Raw genomic sequence first — 22,058 nt, forward strand, 5'->3', positions numbered from 1 at the left:
TGATGTCATGATCTTGACTACACAGGCATAGCCTACGTGATTCTATGAGTTGTTGAACATTGTGTTACAACACTAACTCACACCTGAAAAATTATGTAATTCATTTCCTAGCCCCAAGCTTCAGAAATAATGCCTTCGGAAAGTATTTAGACTTTTTCCCCAAAAATGTAATTTACAGCCTTATTCTAAAATGGATTAAATCGTTTTTTTCTTCATGCATCAATCTAGATACAATACCTCATAACAACTAAGCCAAAACAGGTTTATAGAATGTTTGCTAACTCGATTACATCCTCGAGTCTTCTTGGGTATGACACTACAAGCTTGGCACACCTGTATTTGGGGAGTTTATCCCATTCTTCCCTGCGGATCATCTCAAGCTCTGTCAGGTTGGATGGGGAGCGTTGCTGCAAAGCTTTTTTTAGCTCTCTGCAGAGATGTTCGATCGGGTTCAAGTAGGGCTCTGGCTGGGCCACTCAAGGACATTCAGACACTTGTCCCAAAGCCACTCCTGTGTTGTCCCATTGGAAGGTGAACCTTCGCCCCAGTCTGAGGTCCTGAGAGCTCTGGAGCAGGTTTTCATCAAGGATCCCTCTGTACTTTGCTCCGTTCATCTTTCCCTCGATCCTGACTAGTCTCCCAGTGCCTGCCACTGAAAAACATCCCCACAGCATGATGGTTGCCACCACCATGCTTTACCTTAGGGGTGGTGCCAGCTTTCCTCCAGACGTGACGCTTGGCAATCAGGCCAAAGAGTTTAATCTTAGTTTCATCAGACCAGAGAATCTTGTTTCTCATGGTCCGAGAGTCTTTAGGTGCCTTTTGGCAAACTCCAAGCGGGCTGTCATGTGCCTTTTACTGAGGAGTGACTTGCGCCTGGCCATTCTACCATACAGACATGATTGGTGGAGTGCTGCAGAGATGTTTGTCCTTCTGGAAGGTTCTCCCATCTCCACAGAGGAACTCTAGAGCTCTGTCAGACCGACCATCGGGTTCTTGGTCACCTCCCTGACAAATGCCCTTCTCCTCCGATTGATCAGTTTGGCCGGGCGGCCAGCTCTAGGAAGGGTCTTGGTGGTACCAAACTTCTTCCATTTAAGAATGATGGAGGCCACTGTGTTTTGGGGGATCTTCAACACTGCATACATTTTTTGGTACCCTTCCCCAGATCTGTGCCTTGACACAATCCTGTCTCAGAGCTCTACGGACAATTCCTTTGACCTCATGGCTTGGTTTTGCTCTGACATGCATTGTCAACTGTGGAACCTTATAGAGACAGGTGTGTGTCTTTCCAAATCTTGTCCAATCAATTGTATTTACCACAGGTGGACTCCAATCAAGTTGTAGAAACATTTCAAGGATGATCTACGGAAACCGTATACACCTGAGCTGAATTTCGAGTCTCATAGCAAAGGGTTTGAATATGTATTACTTTAATTTAAAAAAATACATTTTCAAAAATGTCTAAAAAAACTGTTTTGGCTTTGTCATTATGGGGTATTGTGTGTAGATTGCTGATCTTTTTTTTGTAATCCATTTTAGAAGACTGTAACGTAACAAAATGTGAAAAAAAGTGTTTCAGGAGGCACTGTAGGTCAACTTGTAGGCTAGTAAAAGCATGAAATGCTGTTATTTTAAGCAATAACCAACAGAGGGCAGCAAAAACGAGTAAATATCTGTGTTGGGGTTTCAAGATGAATTGGGGCCCTGCAATAATGTGTTTACAGTGCCTTCAGAAAGTATTCATACCCCTTGACTTACTGCACATTTTGTTGTATTACAGCCAGAATTCAAAATGGATTAAATATTTTTTTCTTCTCACCCTTCTACACACAATACTCTAAAATGACAAAGTGAAAACACATTTTTGCAAATGTATTGAAAATGAAATACAGGAATATTAACATGAGTCAATACTTTGTAGAAGGACCTTTGGCAGTGATTACAGCTGTGAGTCTTTTGGGGTAAGTCTCTTAGAACATTGCACTCCTGGATTGTACAATATTTGCCCATTATTCTTCAACAAATTCTTCAAACTCTGTCAGGTTGATTGGTGAACATTGCTCAACAGCCATTTTCAAGTCTTTCCATAGATTTTCAACCCGATTTAAGTCCAAACTGTAACTAGGCCACTCAGAAACATTCAATGTCGTCTTGGTAAGCATCTCCGATGTAGATTTGGCCTTCTGTTTTAGGTTATTGTCTTGCTGAAAAGTTAGCCTCCACATGTCTGGAAAGCAAACTGAACCAGGTTTTCCTCTAGGATATCGCCTGTGCATATTCCATTTATTTTATTTATTTTTTAAACTCCATAGTCCTTACCGATGATAAGCATACCTATAACATGATGCAGCCACCACCACGCTTGAAAATATAGTGGTACGCAGTGATGTGTTGGACTTGCCCCAAACATAATGCTTTGTATTCAGGACAAAAAGCTAATTTCTTTGCCACATTTTTGCCATATTACTTTAGTGCCTTGTTGCAAACAGGATGCATATTTTTATTCTGTTCCTTCTTTTCGCTCTGTCAATTACGTTAGTTAGTATTGTGGAGTAACTACAATTTTGTAGATCCATCCTCAGTTCTCACATCACAACCATTAAACTCCAACCATTTTAAAATCCCTATTGGCCTCAAGGTGAAATCCCTGAGCAGTTACCTTCCTCTCCAGCAACTGAGTTAGAAAGGACACCTGTATCTTTGTAGTGACTGAGTGTATTGATACAGTGCCTTGCGAAAGTATTGCCACCTTGAACTTTGCGACCTTTTGCCACATTTCAGGCTTCAAACATAAAGATATAAAACTGTATTTTTTTGTGAAGAATCAACAACAAGTGGGACACAATCATGAAGTGGAACAACATTTATTGGATATTTCAAACTTTTTTAACAAATCAAAAACTGAAAAATTGGGCGTGCAAAATGATTCAGCCCCCTTAAGTTAATACTTTGTAGCGCCACCTTTTGCTGCGATTACAGCTGTAAGTCGCTTGGGGTATGTCTCTATCAGTTTTGCACATCGAGAGACTGAATTTTTTTCCCATTCCTCCTTGCAAAACAGCTCGAGCTCAGTGAGGTTGGATGGAGAGCATTTGTGAACAGCAGTTTTCAGTTCTTTCCACAGATTCTCGATTGGATTCAGGTCTGGATTTTGACTTGGCCATTCTAACACCTGGATATGTTTATTTTTGAACCATTCCATTGTAGATTTTGCTTTATGTTTTGGATCATTGTCTTGTTGGAAGACAAATCTCTGTCTCAGTCTCAGGTCTTTTGCAGACTCCATCAGGTTTTCTTCCAGAATGGTCCTGTATTTGGCTCCATCCATCTTCCCATCAATTTTAACCATCTTCCCTGTCCCTGCTGAAGAAAAGCAGGCCCAAACCATGATGCTGCCACCACCATGTTTGACAGTGGGGATGGTGTGTTCAGGGTGATGAGCTGTGTTGCTTTTACGCCAAACATAACGTTTTGCATTGTTGCCAAAAAGTTCAATTTTGGTTTCATCTGACCAGAGCACCTTCTTCCACATGTTTGGTGTGTCTCCCAGGTGGCTTGTGGCAAACTTTAAACGACACTTTTTATGGATATCTTTAAGAAATGGCTTTCATCTTGCCACTCTTCCATAAAGGCCAGATTTGTGCAATATACGACTGATTGTTGTCCTATGGACAGAGTCTCCCACCTCAGCTGTAGATATCTGCAGTTCATCCAGAGTGATCATGGGCCTCTTGGCTGCAAGTTTAGAGGGACGGCCAGGTCTTGGTAGATTTGCAGTGGTCTGATACTCCTTCCATTTCAATATTATCGCTTGCACAGTGCTCCTTGGGATGTTTAAAGCTTGGGAAATCTTTTTGTATCCAAATCCGGCTTTAAACTTCTTCACAACAGTATCTCGGACCTGCCTGGTGTGTTCCTTGTTCTTCATGATGCTCTCTGCGCTTTTAACGGACCTCTGAGACTATCACAGTGCAGGTGCATTTATACGGATACTTGATTACACACAGGTGGATTGTATTTATCATCATTAGTCATTTAGGTCAACATTGGATCATTCAGAGATCCTCACTGAACTTCTGGAGAGAGTTTGCTGCACTGAAAGTAAAGGGGCTGAATAATTTTGCATGCCCAATTTTTCAGTTTTTGATTTGAAATATCCAATAAATGTCGTTCCACTTCATGATTGTGTCCCACTTGTTGTTGATTCTTCACAAAAAAATACAGTTTTATATCTTTGTTTGAAGCCTGAAATGTGGCAAAAGGTCGCAAAGTTCAAGGGGGCCGAATACTTTCGCAAGGCACTGTACATCATCCAAAGCCTAATTAGTTACTTCACCATGCTCAAAGGGATATTCAGCATCTACCAATCGTGTCCTTCTTTGCAGGACTTTGGAAAAACCTCCCTGGTCTTTGTGGAGGAATCGGTTGTTGAAATTCACTACTTGATCGTGGGACCTTACTGATAATCGTATGTGTCGGGTACAGAGATGGGGTAGTCATTCAAACATGTAATGATTCCATTCAACTTAAGCGATTTGTTAAGCACATTTTTACTCCTTAACTAATTTAGGCTTGCCCTAAAGTAGTTGAATACTTGCCTCAAGCCATTTCAGCTTTTTCATATTTTTTCTAACATTCTCTACAAACAAAATTCCACTTACATTATGGGGTAGTGTCTAGATCAGTGACAAAAAAACACCATTGAATCAAATTTAAATTCAGTGCAGAAGTAATAGTTTGTGAATACAGTGCCTTCGGAAAGTATTCAGACCCCTTGACTTTTTCCACTTCGTTAGGTTACAGCCTTATTCTAAAATTCATTAAGTCATTCCCCCCCTCATCTACACACAATACCCCATGACAAAGCAAAAAACTGAAATATCATATTTACATAAGTATTCAGACCCTGTGCTCAGTACTTTGTTGAAGCAACTTTGGCAGTGATTACAGAATCAAATCTTATTGGGTATGACACTACAAGCTTGACACACCTGTATTTGGGGAGTTTCTCCCATTCTTCCCTCTCAAGCTCTGTCAGGTTGGATGGGGAGCGTCGCTGCACAGCTATTTTCAGGTCTCTTCAGAGATTTTTGATCGGGTTCAAGTCCGGGCTCTGGCTAGGCCCTCAAGGACATTCAGAGACTTGTCCTGAAGACACTCCATTGTCTTGGTTGTGTGCTTAGGGTCGTTGTCCTGTTGGAAGGTGAATCTTTGACCCAGTCTGAGGTCCTGAGCAGGCTTTCATCAAGGATCACTCTGTACTTTGCTCCGTTCATCTTTCCCTCGATCCTGACTAGTATTCCAGTCCCTGCCGCTGAAAAAGGTCCCCACACTATGATGCTGCCACCACCATGCTTCACCTTAGGGATGGTGCCAGATTTCCTCCAGATGTAACACTTGGCTTTCAGGCCAACACATTCAATCTTGGTTTCATCAGATCAGAAAATCTTGTTTCTCATGGTCTGACAGTCCCTTAGGTGCCTTTTGGCAAACTCCAATTGGGCTGTCACGTGCCTTTTACTGAGGAGTGGCTTCCATCTGGCCACTCTATCATAAAGGCCTGATTGGTGGAGTGCTGCAGAGAGGGTTGTTCTTCTGGAAGATTCTTCCATCTCCACAGAGGAACTTCAGAGCTATGTCAGAGTAACCATCGGGTCTCGGTCACCTTCGTAACCAAGGCCCTTCTCCCCCGATTGCTCTGTTTGGCCGGACGGCCAGCTCTAGGAAGAGTCTCTGTGGTTCCAGACTTCTTCCACTTAAGAATGATAGAGGCCACTGTGTTCTTGGGGACTTTCAATGCTGACCAAATGTTCTGGTACCCTTCCCCTTATCTGTGCGTTGCCACAATCCTGTTTCGGCGCTCTACGGACAATTCCTTTGACCTCTTGGATTGTTTTTTTGCTCTGATGTGCACTGTCAACTGTGGGACCTTATATAGACAGGTGTGTGCCTTTCCAAATCATGTCCAATCAATTGAATTTACCACAGGTGGAATCCAATCAAGTTGTAGAAACATCTCAAGGATGATCAATGGAAACAGGATGCACCTGAGCAAAATGTTTAGTTTCATAGCAAAGGGTCTGAGAAATTATGTAAAGGTATCTTTTTTTAAAATGTTTTTAATTTTCTAAGAACCTGGTTTACTTTGTCATCATGGGGTATTGTGTGTAGATTGCTGAGGATATTTTTTTTATTCAATCAATTTTAGATTAAGTAATTTCTAAAGGCACTGTACATGTACATCATTGGGCCGTACCCTTGTGTAGTTTCAGAATGTGATTTGTTCCATTTATAAATTGATTCCTGAGGTACCCAATGGAGGGTGCTGGGTGTAGAAATGTTTTACTTTTTCGGTGGGAGCTCACATTGAGGAGGAGCCCTGATTTGATATGGGGATGCCCACATCTCCTATGGCTCCCCTGTTATTTGAATGATGAGCTTGGATGAACATTTAACCTAAGTGGGTTCGGGGCTGTTTCTTGAGTGCCTGAGGCTTTAAATGGGACAGAAGATTTAAGGTATTGCAGATAGAAAATTAACTGTCAGTTGCAATCGAACCTTGTTTCCTTAGCCTGGTCCCAGATCTGTTTGTGCTATATTTCCACTCCTGGTCATGCAAAACATGTTTAGCATTAGCTCTCGTTTACACAAGAGGGGGTCCTCTTGGGTTCTCAATTGAAACATGGACAATGGCTTGGCCAATGTGTACAACAGTACCGACGCTCTTTTTAAATAATCATTGCTTGCGGTACTGTTTTGGTAACCTTGTCATTGAGGGGGGGAAAGTTAAATACACGTTTTTTCTATTTGTTTTACACGGGTCCCACAGGTTATGGCTAGTTTAAAGAAGAGAGGTGCCCACCTGTTCTAATTAGCTATTTAGCGTCTCAGAACACCTGTGTGTAACGGAAGACTGAATGGTGTTGTAACATAAAAGCACTGGCTGGAACTGTGTTAAAACAGTACGTGCATATTTTGCACAATTATTTTGATGTGATATGAAAGTAGAGGGCCTTACGTTTATAAAACTATTGCAATTGAGTGTCGATTCAGATGGAATATTTGCATGTCAGAGCACCTCTTAACATAAGGGCCTTGGACGTTAAAAGAGTAGACTAGCCTTTAGCACATCATGGGCTAATTTGCCACATGACACGGTGTAACGTCAGCATAAACAGATTGGTACCCAGGCTAATGTTTTCTATTAGTGGCTTCTTATTTCCTTCAACCACACTGAAAAATCGGTACGCCACTGTCTGTTTAATACAATTCGTGGAGGTGACAGATGAACATAATTAAAACTTGAATGGCTAGTCTGAAATCAAGTCAGACCTTCTTAGATCTGAAATAATCGGATGAGTAAAAAAAATCCACCTAAACACCTGGTAGGTTCCACCATATTGCTTACACCCATCAGATATTGCGGTAAATGTGTAGCTAGCTATGGTTAGTGTTTGATTTCACACTGGGTTGTTTGGCCAGCTGGAAAATAATCAGCGTAGACGCAGTCGAAACCTGGGGGGCGCTTCAACTCTAGTTAGTCTATAGCCCACCCGAGATTCAGCGACCCAGCAAACTGAGCATAGCGCGGAGGGACAAACTCGGAATTAAACTTGATTACATATGTCGCTTTAGCTAGTTATTCTGATATTCAAACCTGCTAGTGTAGACAGCGAGCTACAATTTATATACCACATTTATAAAAGCAAGACCAAAGACGCACCGAGCGAGCTAACTTACTGGCCAAGTAACATAGCAAGCTAACGTACGTAGCTGGTCAGGAAGAATACAGGACGTTGCGGTTGTTTTGCTCGTGTACCATTTTAGCTAACCGGCTAGTCGGCAGTTCGTTTTCAGTTTAACTCGCGGATTCGTACCTCTGCCGTGGAGGGAAACTGGCCTACGCTATCTAGCAATCTAGAGTTGGCAAAGCAAGCTCGCTGATAACATTTTCATCATTACAACGGAGGGTCGATAGTGTATTATAGTTAATGATATTTAACTAGCGAGTGTTTTTTTATCCCTCTAAAGAGGACGTTTGGACTGCTGCTATCGGCGTGGCCAAAGTTTGGTAGAATCCCCGGACTAGATTTGACCGTCTACTTGTGGGAACAAACCTCGCTTTGGGTGGAGCTTTGGCTCGTATAGCCCTCTAACTTGACAGCTCATCCTTCCACTGCACAGCTCCGTGTGTAACTGGCATACCACTTTTCTCCATTGAGTGGAATAGGCGTACCAATGTAAGATAGCTTGTGAATGCAGGGTTACCTTTTCACGTGAATAGCTGTTATTTCAGATACTTGTGAATCCAGAACTTTGAACAGTACTTATGTTCTATTGATAGGTAGCTAACTACTAACGTTATATTCCTACTACCTGGACTAGGTATGGTATTTCATTGACGATTGAGTAACTTAAGCTAGCTGGATAGCTAGCTAGTTAGCTAGCTAGAACTTTAGCTCGCTAGCTAACTAGCTAGTTTAATTACTCATAGCTAGCTAACGTTAGCCCCGAGCTAAGGCTACGTATGAGTAACTTTTTGATAAGTTGGCTAGCTAACTAAATTAGCTACACAAACAATATAGTCCCCAGTTCAGCAATAACAAACACGGAGGACAGATGTACAGTGAGTTTTGAGATTCTGTTAAGAAGTTACCCCCCGAAAATCTGTTAAGATGTCAACCCGGACGCCATTATTAACAATTGAACATTCGTCAAACCAGGTAAGCCAACTGCAGTTGCGGTATGGTATATCAGACAATTTTTAGGTAGCTAATTTAGCTAGCCTGAGCTAGTTAACCTAAACCACATAAACCCTCTTTCTTTTCCTAGCCCTCAGGCTTGCTATCTTCCTAACTTGGCTACCTTAACAATCACATTGTTTGTGGCTAGGAGGTATTGCATGGTGTAGAATTGAAGTTTTTTTTAAATAGATATTTAGCTAGCGAACTATGATTAAATAACGTTAGAGGGCTAATAGCCTAACTAGTTAGGAAACATTATTGTAACCAGGTTTAGACACTTTATGAAGCATTTCAGTATGAAATGCCAATACTTTTTAAAACTCACTTTTCCATGTCTTCAAATCGTGTCACCAGGAGCAGATGTAATCTCTAACATTAATGTCTACACAGAATATATCAATCATGTTTACTTTTATATTTTTTGACAACTTTTTAGGTATTCCCCTTTTCCTGTATGCCCCCACATTGTTTGAGTGACTTTGTCTAACTCGTCAACAGATCATTCACTGCCAGTAAGTCAAGTTGTAGGCCCAACTAGATATTGCCACTTCTACAACTGTTTAGAGTGTGAGCTGCATCCTCTGCCATCTTGTTTGTGTTAGCCAGTAGCTCGTGTCTGAACTGGAATGGGGGATTCCGTCATACAAATTGCCTGAGAGTGTCCTAAATATACTTTAGTAGGAATAGCTCAAATCAGGTGTAAGTAGAGGACAGCATAATTTACATTTGTGCATTTGAGGAGCAACTCAGTCATGAACACACATCTGCTTGCAGTGAAGGCTGGCTCTCATTGCTGACATGAATGTTTTAGTCAATAATGACATTATGAAACAATTGTCTATTCAAATGACAAATTGCTGATCTTTATACATGGGTAGCAGAGATGTTGACGCATTCCATTGTGGTGAAAATACCCTAACTTGCACATGCTACTAATTCCAAGGTTTTGTTTGCCACTGAATTTGGCTGAAGCAAGGAGTGGTACCCTGCCCAGCTTGTTTGATTACAGACTGCTGTTGACCAGGGACTCAATGTTCTTCTTACCCCAGTTTCTCTGTTCGTTAAAACCAGCATTTCCAGTTGAGCTGGGCGTAGGATATGTGTGAAGGCCAAGGGGAGTGCTTCTTTTCTCCACTTTGGACAGATTAGCATTATTTGTATGCACGCACATCTGTCAGAGTTTCCCTGTGTGTGTACTTATACATTTTAGCAGAGGCTAATATCCAGAGCGACATACAGGTGCAATTCGGGTTAAGTGCCTTGCTCAAGGGGACATTGGAAGATTTTCCCCCTAGTCAACTCAGGGATTCTAACCAGCAACCTTTTGGTTACTGGCCCAATACTCTTGACCGCTAGGCTACCTGCCTCCCACTTTCTCCTGCAACTGTTAGTAATTATGGTTCTGGATATGGCATTGTATTTATGATTGGTCAATGAAAGATGAAGAGAATATTTATTCATCTGGTTGTAGGCCTATTGAAAACAATTAGGTTTTTACTATCTGGTTTCAGTGACAGTGTCTTTGTTTTTACCAGCCCTTAGTGATCTTGGTTTCTCCCTGTGGTCTTTCTGTCATGACCTAACCCCAATCATATACTTGTGGGTATTAATAGCTCACATAGGCAGGGGTGGGATGATTTTAAAAACTTGTGTCAACACTCTTTTTCTTCTACCTTTGTTTAAAATTATCATTAGGTTTCTTGTCTGAAAGGATTCATCACTATCGAGTATTCCTTTTATTTCTCAGGTTTGTAGCTTGTGCTGTCTTCTCGGAGGAAAAAGTTGACAGATTTTTAGTTCTGCTACGTATTTTTACATTTAGGCTTACTAATTCATGTATTCTCTTACAACATAGGCTACCTGTCTTTATCTATACTGAACAAAAATGTAAATGCAAACATTTTAGAGTTCAAGTGTGTATATATAAGGAAATCGGTCAATTGAAATAAATTCATTAGGCCCTAATCTATGGATTTCACATGGGCCCAACCACTGGGGAGCCAGGCCCAGCCAATCAGAATGAGTCCGTCCACCACCCCAGATAATCCCCACAGGTGAAGAACCCGGATATGGACATCGTGGGCTGGCGTGGTTACATGTGCGATTGTGAGGCTGGTTGGATGTACTACCAAATTCTCTAAAATGACGGAGGTGGCTTATGGTAGAGAAATGAACAGTAAATTCTCTGCGAACAGCTTTTGTGGACATTCCTGCAGCCAACATGCCAAGTGCACACTCCGTCAACTTGAGACATCTGTGGCATTGTGTTGTGTGACGAAACTGCACATTTTAGTGGTCTTTTATTGTCCCCAGCACAAGGTGCATCTGTATAAAGATCATGCTGTTTAATCAGCTTCTTGATATGCCACACCTGTCAGGTGGATGGATTATCTTGGCAAAGGAGAAATGCTCAGTAACAAGGATGTAAACAAGTTTGTGCACAAAATTTGAGAGAAATAAGCTTGTTTTGCGTATGGAACATTTCTGTGATCTTTTATTTCACCTCATGAAACATGGGACCAACACTTTACATGTTTATATTTTTGTTCAGTATAGAATATATAAAACCAGAGCCCCAGTGTTGTGTGTTCCTCCAGTGCAGTGCAGGTCTATGTGATTGTGCAAGCCTATGGTTGTGGTCCTTTTCATTTTAGCAGCTTGAGTTGTGCTCAATTATAATTAAAGACTCAACAAAACTGGGTTGCAATTGACTTTTCTCTCCCCCATAGTTCCACTATGCCATGTGTTTTGATTTCAGGATGTTCTACTCATGTTATTGAGGTAAAGGACTGTCAGAAGTGTATGGAGAGGGGACTGAAGGGAGAGCTCAGTTAGTGTCTATTTGTGGTTCTTGCTGCCGCTACCATGACTGGAAATAGCCGTGTGTGATATTAATACCCAGATAAATGACAAGCTGGCTCACTCGCCTCCTTTATTTACCAGTTCGTCTCTCTCTCCCCACCAGTATGTTACTTTGTTTACTCGCTTTTCTTCTTTCCCTCTTAAGTTTCAATAAATTGAGCAGGCAAGAAACACTTTTCCTCTGACAGGTAGCCTAACAATTACTAATAGGCCTATTTGTTTTATTAAATATGTTCACGTCTTTAGGCCTAGGCTATTCTTTTGTTGGAAAAAAATGTGCCTGTGTCCTTGTTTGACTACGGTGTTTTGCTCAGTCTGAATTGAAAGCTTTTCTCTGAGTATGTTAAGGAGAGCGAGATGTGAGGCGACAGCTAGGCTAGAGTGAGTGTTTTGTTTCTGTGTGTGTATGAGAAGGTTGGGGAGGGAGGAGGGCAGAGTAGAGGACAGGTTTAAGCAGCAGGTCCCCATGGCAACACTCCCACAGCAAGACTACTTTTTCAGAGAGGGACCATTCCTTCTGATCTTAGCAACGCTAAAGCATTTCCCCCAACCTCTCATAGCAGCATTGCACATTACTCCAACAAATCTTATGTTCTCGATTGTTTAAAGTTATCAAGTATAAAATAACATTAGTGCAATTGTGACAACAGGCACAAGTGTAAGTCATCAGATACTTTTAGAGGGTACAGTTTAGAGGTCGACCGATTATTGGAGGACCAAAAAAGCCGATACCCATTAATCGGCCGGTATTTATTTATTTGTAATAATGACAATTACAACAATACTGAATGAACACTTATTTTAACTTAATATAATACATCAATAAAATCAATTTAGCCTCAAGTAAATAATGAAATTTTTTCAATTTGGTTTAAATAATGCAAAAACAAAGTGTTGGAGAAGAAAGTAAAAGTGCAGTATGTGCTAATGTTTCAGTTCCTTGCTCAGAACATGAGAACATATGAAAGCTGGTGGTTCCTTTTAACATGAGTCTTCAATATTCCCAGGTAAGAAGTTTTAGGTTGTAGTTAATATAGGAATTATAGGACTATTTCCCTCTACCATTTGTATTTCATTAACCTGTGACTATTGGATGTTCTTATAGGCACTTTAGTATTGCAAGTGTAACAGTATAGCTTCCGTCCCTATTAACGCGCGCTAACTAGCTAGCCATTTCATTTCGATTACACCAGCCTCATCTCGGGAGTTGATAGGCTTGAAGTCATAAACAGCGCAATGCTTGACGCACAACGAAGAGCTGCTGGCAAAACACACGAAAGTGCTGTTTGAATTAATGTTTACGCGCCTGCTTCTGCCTACCACCGCTCAGATACTTGTATGCTTGTATGCTCAGTCAGATTATATGCAACGCAGGACACGCCAGAGAATATCTCGTAATATCATCAACCATGTGTAGTTAACTAGTGATTATGATAGATTATTTTTCATAAGAAGTTTAATGCAAGCTAGCAACTTACTTTGGCTTACTGCATTCGCGTAACAGGCAGTCTCCTTGTGGAGTGCAATGAGAGAGGGGCAGGTCGTTATTGCGTTGGACTAGTTAACTGTAAGGTTGCAAGATTGGATCTCCCAAGCTGACAAGGTGAAAATCTGTCGTTCTACCGCTGAACTAGGCAGTTAACCCACCGTTCCTAGGACGTCATTGAAAATAAGAATATGTTCTTAACTGACTTGCCTAGTTAAATAAATGTATTAAAAATAAAATAAATCAGCAAATCGGCGCCCAAAAATACCGATTTCCGATTGTTATGAAAACAACTTGAAATCAGCCCTAATTAATCGGCCATTCCGATTAATCGGTCGACCTCTAGTACAGTTGTGAATGCAATACATTTCAAGAAATGTGTATTGATGGTTTAAGCTGGACTAGGGAGATGGGGATAAGAGGGAGAATGGTTGCTAATGATGTTATATATGGACCAGAGCATGGAAAAAGTTTTCAGGTTAATTTCTTGAAGGAGTTACTAGGGTACTAGTTACTGAGCACATTCATCAAGTGCTTGTGTGTGAGTAACCTGATTTGACACCAGGTAAATGTTTGAAAAGGTAATTGGGCAGTGTTTTTAAAAGGGGTGTGGTACAGAGACTACTACAATACACGGATTTGCTCATCTGTTGAAACCAATTGGTGATGAGTTTTAAGGAGATCAAAGTTGTGCTTCCTGTTGTATTCTCTTTACTATTGGGGAATCCTTGACCTTCCCCCTTCTATTTTTTTTTTCTCTCCCTCTCATATCCGCCCTTCTTTCTCCTGATTGTATCTGTGGCACAGCTGTCTGAGCATGTCAGCTCTTGTCCATAGGGCTGCCTCCCTCCCTGGTCATGTCTCACCAGTGCTGCTGCTCCCTTAGCCAGACAAACCTAGGCACGTCTCACTGGCACTAGGAACCTGACCCTGTCATTGTGTCAGCCATTTTCTTTTTTTCTTTTTTTTGTGTGGGGGGGTAAATCACAATACTTCCTCAAATTACCCAAACAAACTTCCTGTTGACTGTTGGGACCGGTGAGGTTGTGTCTGGCCCTCTGGAGAGCCTGGCTGTGCGTGCTGTGTCCTATTTTAGCCTGAGACTTCATGGCCCCCTGTGTCCCACTTCTTGGTCATCCATCTGAGCCATCAACACACCCTTTATGCTTTGAAATCTGTGTTGAGGGGGGCATTTACAATCTCAACTCTGTCCACACCTTTTTCTTAGAGCATAGCTGAAGTCTGTCTCTTCATAGAGGAAGTGACAAGGTTCCTATAGCCTGAATGGTATCTGGATGGTCAGTTCTCATGCTACTGTTAGCAATGGATGGAGTCCACAAGTTCCACTTCAAGCATTAAAATAACAGGTCAAGTACATTTGCATGTGTAGTTGTTTTGTGCGTATTGCTGAATGATTCATGTAGGAGTTTTTTTGACAGAATGATAGCTGGGTGATAAGTGAGGTTTTTCCCTAATACTACCGGCTAATATAGAGAGATTGATTTTTGAATTTCAAATCTGTCATCTTCAAGTGTTTGAGTGTGGTTCTTGCCTCTCTCCACCTGATGCTGAACAAAGAGATGTGGGGCTGTATATGTAATTGATGAGACCCTCTAGGTCCCTCAGGCTTTTCCTGGTTGCACTCTCCTCAGCCTTTCTGTCTTTCGCTGTCAGTCAGTCAGCCCTGGAGCTGAGCTTCCATGACTTTGACGGTATGTCTGCATTGCTCTCGGTTTTGTCTGATATTATGTGTATTTGTGAACATGTTTTATTTATGCATCTTTGAATGTGCTGCTGTCTGTGTGCCAGCCTCTGCGAGTGCGTTTTAGTTTGTGTGGTAGACTAATGTGCGTATCTGGTAGGGAAAGAAGTGCCGGCTGCTGTACTGAAGGTCAAAGCTGTGTTTGTGAGGACTGCGACTGCGTTGCTGACGCTCTGTTACTGCAGAGCATCCTCTGCAGATGAGCTGGGTGCAAGACACCTCTTTGACATGCAGTGGACACTTTCCCTCACACTCCCGACACACAACAAACCCACTGTAGAGTGATGGCTAAACCATGTCTGCCAGCACAGAAATGAAAAGGAAAACAAAAACGAGGTCTGCACACTGAAAGTGTGGTAGTCTGGCTTACCCTGTTCTGCTCTGTATGGAGCTCTCTGTGATGAGGCACTTCCTCATGCATTTATGCCAGAGTGTGTTTTTTGTTGTGTATGTGTGTGGGAGGGAGGGAGTGTTTAGATGACAGCTGCCTTCTGGCTCATTGGCTCCTGAGGCAGACTTGCAACAAGCTTCTGATTTATCGCTCTATGAAAACTCTGGGGCGGGACTCAACACCGACACTACACAGGTGTTACGTAATTGAACACAAAGCAGGCACACCTTTTGAAATGCAGATATTGGTGCGTAAAAAAAAAAAAGTATTGCGTGGAATGCTGTTTTGTTTCTGAAAGGGAAGTGGCTTGTTGGGAAATGTGACGTACTGTCTTTGTCTCATAGCCCGTGCTTTTTGTTTCTTCTTGGATTAAGTAGAAGAGCAGAACTTGACTTATATTACACAACGTTGTTTGTGTCAACTGTCAATTATTCACCCTATGCCAAATAGCCTTAACATTTCTGTCCAATTCATTGTAAATGACATTAACATTGCTCTTGATAAGAATCCGTTGAATTTTCCAGTTCAGAATGCAGAGAAGTAGTCCGCTTGGGCCCAGACTTGGAACACAGAAACGAAGGTCCATGCGGAACAAAACAGTGCCCGTGTCAATAGCTTTTCTGTCCACTTACGTATGCTCACAAGGTAACAATCTCCTCGAGAGAGCGAGCGCAGAAGGATACATTGCAGAGTTTGTGAATACAGAGAGAGCAGGGACATGTAAACAGATACCCCCCCCCCTTCAGTCACCTTCTCATCCTTGCTTTCCGGGGCTCCCACACACAAACTACCACTCTTGCACCTTTCCCCATAAAGGTACTGTACCTTCATATTTTTTTCTGGTCTTGGTCACCCCCCCCTGTTCCTTTTCTGTCTGCTCACTTTTGTCTTCTTGAGTCACTCTTCAGTCCCCCAACACTTTCTCTCTGTCCTGTTTGCTTGTTAGTGTGGATTTGAGTTGCTAGTAGAGACAAACATGCCCTCTGTCAGTGACAGCCTCATTAGCTGAGAGGTGGGGTGACTATGTAGATTAGTAAAAAGCATGAGCTGAAATTATTGTAGAGGTGCTGAACCATACTCCCTGTTACTAGCCAGCTACCACCCTCTACTCTACCCTGCACCTTAGAGACTGCTGCCCTATGTACAGAGTCATTGAACACTGGTCACTTTAATGTTTACATATTGTTTTATCCATTTCATATGTGTATGCTGTATTCTAGTCAAAGATCATCCTATATAACTACTACTGTACACAGCTTTTCTATCCATATAGACTACTGTTCATACGGTATATTTCACACCCATTATATACATATATACAATGCTCAAAAAAATAAAGGGAACACTTAAACAACACAATGTAACTCCAAGTCAATCACACTTCTGTGAAATCAAACTGTCCACTTAGGAAGCAACACTGATTGACAATACATTTCACATACTGTTGTGCAAATGGAATAGACAACAGGTGGAAATTATAGGCAATTAGCAAGACACCCCCAATAAAGGAGTGGTTCTGCAGGTGGTGACTGCAGACCACTTCTCAGTTCCTATGCTTCCTGGCTGCTGTTTTGGTCACTTTTGAATGCTGTCGGTGCTTTCACTCTAGTGGTAGCATGAGACGGAGTCTACAACCCACACAAGTGGCTCAGGTAGTGCAGCTCATCCAGGATGGCACTTCAATGCGAGCTGTGGCCAGAAGGTTTGCTGTTTCTGTCAGCGTAGTGTCCAGAGCATGGAGGCGCTACCAGGAGACAGGCCAGTACATCAGGAGACATGGAGGAGGGCACCAACCCAGCAGCAGGACTGCTACCTCCGCCTTTGTGCAAGGAGGAGCAGGAGGAGCACTGCCAGAGCCCTGCAAAATGACCTCCAGCAGGCCACAAATGTGCATGTGTCTGCTCAAACGGTCAGAAACAGACTCCATGAGGGTGGTATGAGGGCTCGACGTCCACAGGTGGGGGTTGTGCTTACAGCCCAACACCGTACAGGACGTTTGGCATTTGCCAGAGAACACCAAGATTGGCAAATTCGGCCACTAGCGCCCTGTGCTCTTCACAGATGAAAGCAGGTTCACACTGAGCACATGTGACAGTCTGGAGACGCCGTGGAGAACGTTCTGCTGCCTGCAACATCCTCCAGCTTGACCGGTTTGGCGGTGGGTCAGTCATGGTGTGGTGTGGCATTTCTTTGGGGGGGTCGCACAGCCCTCCATGTGCTCGCCAGAGGTAGGTACCGAGATGTGATCCTCAGACCCCTTGTGAGACCATATGCTGGTGCGGTTGGCCCTGGGTTCCTCCTAATGCAAAACGATGCTAGACCTCATGTGGCTAGTGTGTCAGCAGTTCCTGCAAGAGGAAGGCATTGATGCTATGGACTGGCCCGCCCGTTCCCCAGACCTGAATCCAATTGAGCACATCTGGGACATCATGTCTCGCTCCATCCACCAACGCCACGTTGCACCACAGACTGTCCAGGAGTTGGCGGATGCTTTAGTCCAGGTCTGGGAGGAGATCCCTCAGGAGACCATCCGCCACCTCATCAGGAGCTTGCCCAGGTGTTGTAGGGAGGTCATACAGGCCTGTGGAGGCCACACATACTACTGAGCCTCATTTGGACTTGTTTTAAGGACATTACATCAAAGTTGGATTAGCCTGTGGTGTGGTTTTCCACTTTAATTTTGAGTGTGACTCCAAATCCAGACCTCCATGGGTTGATAAATTTGATTTCCATTGATAATTTTTGTGATTTTGTTGTCAGCACATTCAACTATGTAAAGAAAAAAGTATTTAATAAGAATATTTCATTCATTCAGATCTAGGATGTGTTATTTTAGTGTTCCCTTTATTTTTTTGAGCAGTGTATTTATATTCTGGACTCTGACATGGCTTGTTCTGATATTTCTTCCTTTACATGTTTTGGAGGTGTGTGTGTTAGGTATTACTGCACTGTTGGAGCTAGAAACATAAGCATTTCACTGCTACTGCGATAACATCTCATGTTTACATGACCAGTACATCTTTTTTTTTTTTACTAACAAAGAATGAACCGTATAAAAAGAAAGTTGCACACTCTACTGTACCTTCAGAAAGTATTCATACCCCATGACTTGTTGATATGACCGGGTCTGGATCCAACCAGGTCTATAAGGAACTGGTGTAGTTGTCCTCGGGTCCGTTCAGAACGGGTGTCAATATTTATTTATGCATACATTTGGAGACTTCTACTTGAGGTCCATCATCCCTGTCACAACAGACAATGCCAGGAACTTTGTGAATGCGGTCATAGAAGCTGGTCTTGTACCACAAATGGGGTGCTTTTTAGTTTTGTGTCTCTTGCCAAATTAACAAATTAACTACAGTAACTGTTGGCATTTAATTTTCCCGCTGTAATCTTACCGAAACGTGACCCCATAACTCTGAAACGTACACCCTTAATTTCTGAACACTGCTTCATTGATGAGGATGCTACCATGATTACAGATAATCATGAATTGTGAAAAAGGATAAGTGAGAAAGTTTGAGGAACAAAGGTCATAACCACCCAGAAAAATGCTAACACCCAATATGATACGCTACATTATTCACCATTCAGTTCCCATTGGGCAAAACATAATCCGAAACACAACCAAAACAAACTGAAAATACATTCAACAAGTTTGTAGTCACACGATTGATGTAGTCATTGTGTGCTAGGTATATGGGACCAAATACTAAACTTTTGACTAATTGAATCATTGTGAATTTGTTTAGTCATTCCACCTCAAAAAGCACAAGAGAATTTCGACACCCACTATCTCCGATTGTTCTAACATCGTTACTTTAGTTGAAAGCAAATAAGATGATCATTCATGAAATATAATTTGATTAAATGAATGAATTGCACCCAAATTGGCTATTTAAATTTTTTCAATAAATATGGTACCTAACATCCGATTTGGACCATTCTTCCTAACAACGAATAAGATGAGCTATCCAATAAAAGGATCAAAAGCCACCCACAACCCCACCCCCAACAACCAGTACAGTATCAGTTCTCTGCTCTATTCCCTGTGAATCTTCATTTTTTTTGTTCAGAGAAATTAGCCATTTGAGTCACAAGCTATTGGTTTTCTGCCCAAAGTTGCAAAGAAAATGTTGTGATCCATTTTTAATAAATCAAATTTGATAAAAGGGTGTTGCGGAAGCAGCAAGAACAGCAGCATCCAGTGTGCAAACCTGGTACTTTCACACTAATTTATGTAAATAATGCAAGCAACTTCAATGGTTAATTTCTCTGAACAGGGGAGGAAAACATCACCAGATTCACAGGGAATACATAACAAAGGATCAAGAAGCAATACAGCATCTCCATACTAGATAACTGATGCTGGTTGTTGGGGGGGGGGGGGGGGGGTTGGGGTTTTCATTGTCTCATGGCTTAGGTTGACCCATTAAATAGTTTGGAGCATACATAGTGTGCGACTTTATTTTTTTATTTTTAAATTTCCATTATTTTTATATAGTGACTATGTAGATTGAGAGATCAACATTATTGGACAGTATCAAGTTATGCTCACAGTTGCGTTTTTCTATGAGGTCTCCTTGGATCCAAGGCTCTTTCTCCTTTGATGGGAGTCTAAAATGCATTGTCTCGATTTGTGTCGGAGGTGTTGTGTAGGCTAGTGTTAGGAACACTCCTAACAGAATTTTGTTCTCCTCTTTCAGTCTCACTCAGAGTCCAAGGCAGGCGGGCGTCCTAATATGCCGCGGTGCCGGAATTCTGTCGCCACGACGCCAGACGAGCAGCCACACATTGGCAACTACCGGCTGCTGAAAACCATCGGCAAGGGCAACTTTGCCAAGGTCAAACTGGCTCGTCATGTCCTCACAGGGAAAGAGGTGAGGATAAACTGAGATCAAACCAAGTCCAAACATTGGATTTCGTGGTGCTGATGTACTGCTTTTTTGTTAGATGTGTTTAGGGATGTGACTCTTTACTTTCAAACACGGTTTGATACGCATCTAGATACATGGGCTCTGATATGATACTTTTAGTTTGAAATGATTTGGTGCGATTCATTTTGATTAGTGGAAGGAATCGATGTGATTTGATACACTAACATTTGTTGTCTGAACACATTCATTTTCCAGTCTAAATCAAAAATTTGATGGAGCTCAGGAGCTGGGCCTCTGAACTGGATCTGTCTGAGCTGAGTGGCCCTCGTGTATGTGTCTCAGGGGTTGTGTTAGTTTTCAACATTTCAGACTGCGTTTTATACCATTTCACCTACGTTTTATATTGTTGCATTTTGTTGCATCAATAGAGTGATCAGGAGTGTGCAACTATAGTTTTCCTTCATAGAAAATACATTAGTGCAACACATTTGGCAGAAAAAAAGCTTATTTCTCAACTGGATATTCAGCAGGATGTTTGATATAGCTTTGAGATACGGAGTGCACGAACTGTGCATCGGCGATTGTGATTGCATAGGCGTCATTGGATAGTAAGCTACAACTGCGAAGTTTTGGGACATTACATTTACTGTTAGATTAATACATGGCTACTAGCAGTGGGTATTAGATTTAGAGTTGACGATCTAGCTAATATTTTGAGTCTCCATTTACTCAGGTGTAAATTAGCCCCAAATAAATTGGCCTATGATATTAGTGCACATAAAGACATTCATCTCTTTTGAGCAAGAATTCTGGAACCCTATTTTTAACAGCACAATATAACAATTGCCTTGTAGTCAACCCAAAATTCTAAATGGATTAGGTTGCACATCAAATGATTTAAAATCACAACCTGTGAGATTAAGTATCTTATTTCTTGAATACCATCTCAGTAGTCTATTACACTTCTTAATAAAGCACTGTGAATCACTTTAAAATGATTACTCATTTTGTTCTGTTGTGTGACCCCACATTTTTGTATATGAGATCAAATCATGGGCTGGTGCTCGCACAAATGATTTCACTTTTTGTAATGAAATTACAACTTTACCATGTTCATGTAAAAATGACCAGATGCACTGACTGTTTAAAGCAAAACTAGGAAAACTATTCCTGTGAAACGTGCAATCTCAAAGCCCCGATTAGCAGGTAGATGTGCAATCGGCAAAAATGCGAGTTGTCCACTCCACTAGCCGACACAACTATGCCGGTAAAACACCATTTTCTACAGCACATTTGGTAACAATGACCCAGCAAATTACATTGGTTGTCACCCAACTACACTGAACAAAAATATAAACGCAACATTTAAAGTGTTGATCCCATGTTTCATAAGCTGAAATAAAAGATGCCAGAAATGTTTACATCCCTGTTGATGTGCCATGAGTGCTTGGAGTGGGGCATAACATGGAGAAACAATACTGAGAGTAATAGTTGTTTGGGGGGAAAGAGTCCTCATCCAGTTCTTTCCACTGATGGGTGGTATAGTTCAAGTCGAGCTACTCATGTCTAACTTTCCCCCCTCCCCTCCTATAAAAGGTGGCTGTGAAAATCATAGACAAAACGCAGCTCAACTCTTCCAGTCTCCAAAAGGTGAGGACAATGAGATGCTGGGTTAATGCCATACAGTTGTTGTTTTGATTTGTGTGTTCGGATAGGGGCGGTTTATTTCTGAAATAGGAAGAATACAGCTCAAATCAAGAGGAGATTGTGACAGAGCATTGCTTATTCACATCCATCCTCTTGAAGCATCTTCCAGTCCCTAACCCCAATCTTCTCCTGAAGAGGGTAGTTCCCTCTGTAGGGCTTAGGGCAGGATATGGGGGTAATTACAGGAAATTAGACCCAAGTACTTCCTGTCGTGATGGTTTGGGTG

At 41.9% G+C, this 22,058-nt stretch overlaps 1 protein-coding gene across 19 annotated transcripts in view; it reads left to right on the top strand.

Moving 5' to 3' along the window:
• The first annotated feature begins 6,401 nt into the window (after positions 1-6,401).
• The window catches only part of LOC109873007 (serine/threonine-protein kinase MARK2-like), a 28,319-nt gene continuing 12,662 nt past the window's right edge, over positions 6,402-22,058 (top strand). For 6 of the 19 annotated variants that reach the window (XM_031807780.1, XM_031807782.1, XM_031807789.1 and 3 more), the window contains exons 1-3: positions 7,476-8,726; positions 19,955-20,128; positions 21,722-21,775. In XM_031807780.1, coding sequence (XP_031663640.1) covers positions 8,679-8,726; positions 19,955-20,128; positions 21,722-21,775 — 276 coding nt within the window. In that variant the 5' untranslated portion in view covers positions 7,476-8,678. Of the gene's footprint in view, positions 6,522-7,247; positions 7,389-7,474; positions 8,727-19,954; positions 20,129-21,721; positions 21,776-22,058 lie in introns of those variants that run through there. The other 13 variants (XM_031807790.1, XM_031807781.1, XM_031807794.1 and 10 more) reach the window with 7 other exon arrangements.

Source organism: Oncorhynchus kisutch, linkage group LG28 (assembly GCF_002021735.2).
Source record: "Oncorhynchus kisutch isolate 150728-3 linkage group LG28, Okis_V2, whole genome shotgun sequence".
Lineage (NCBI taxonomy): Eukaryota > Metazoa > Chordata > Actinopteri > Salmoniformes > Salmonidae > Oncorhynchus > Oncorhynchus kisutch.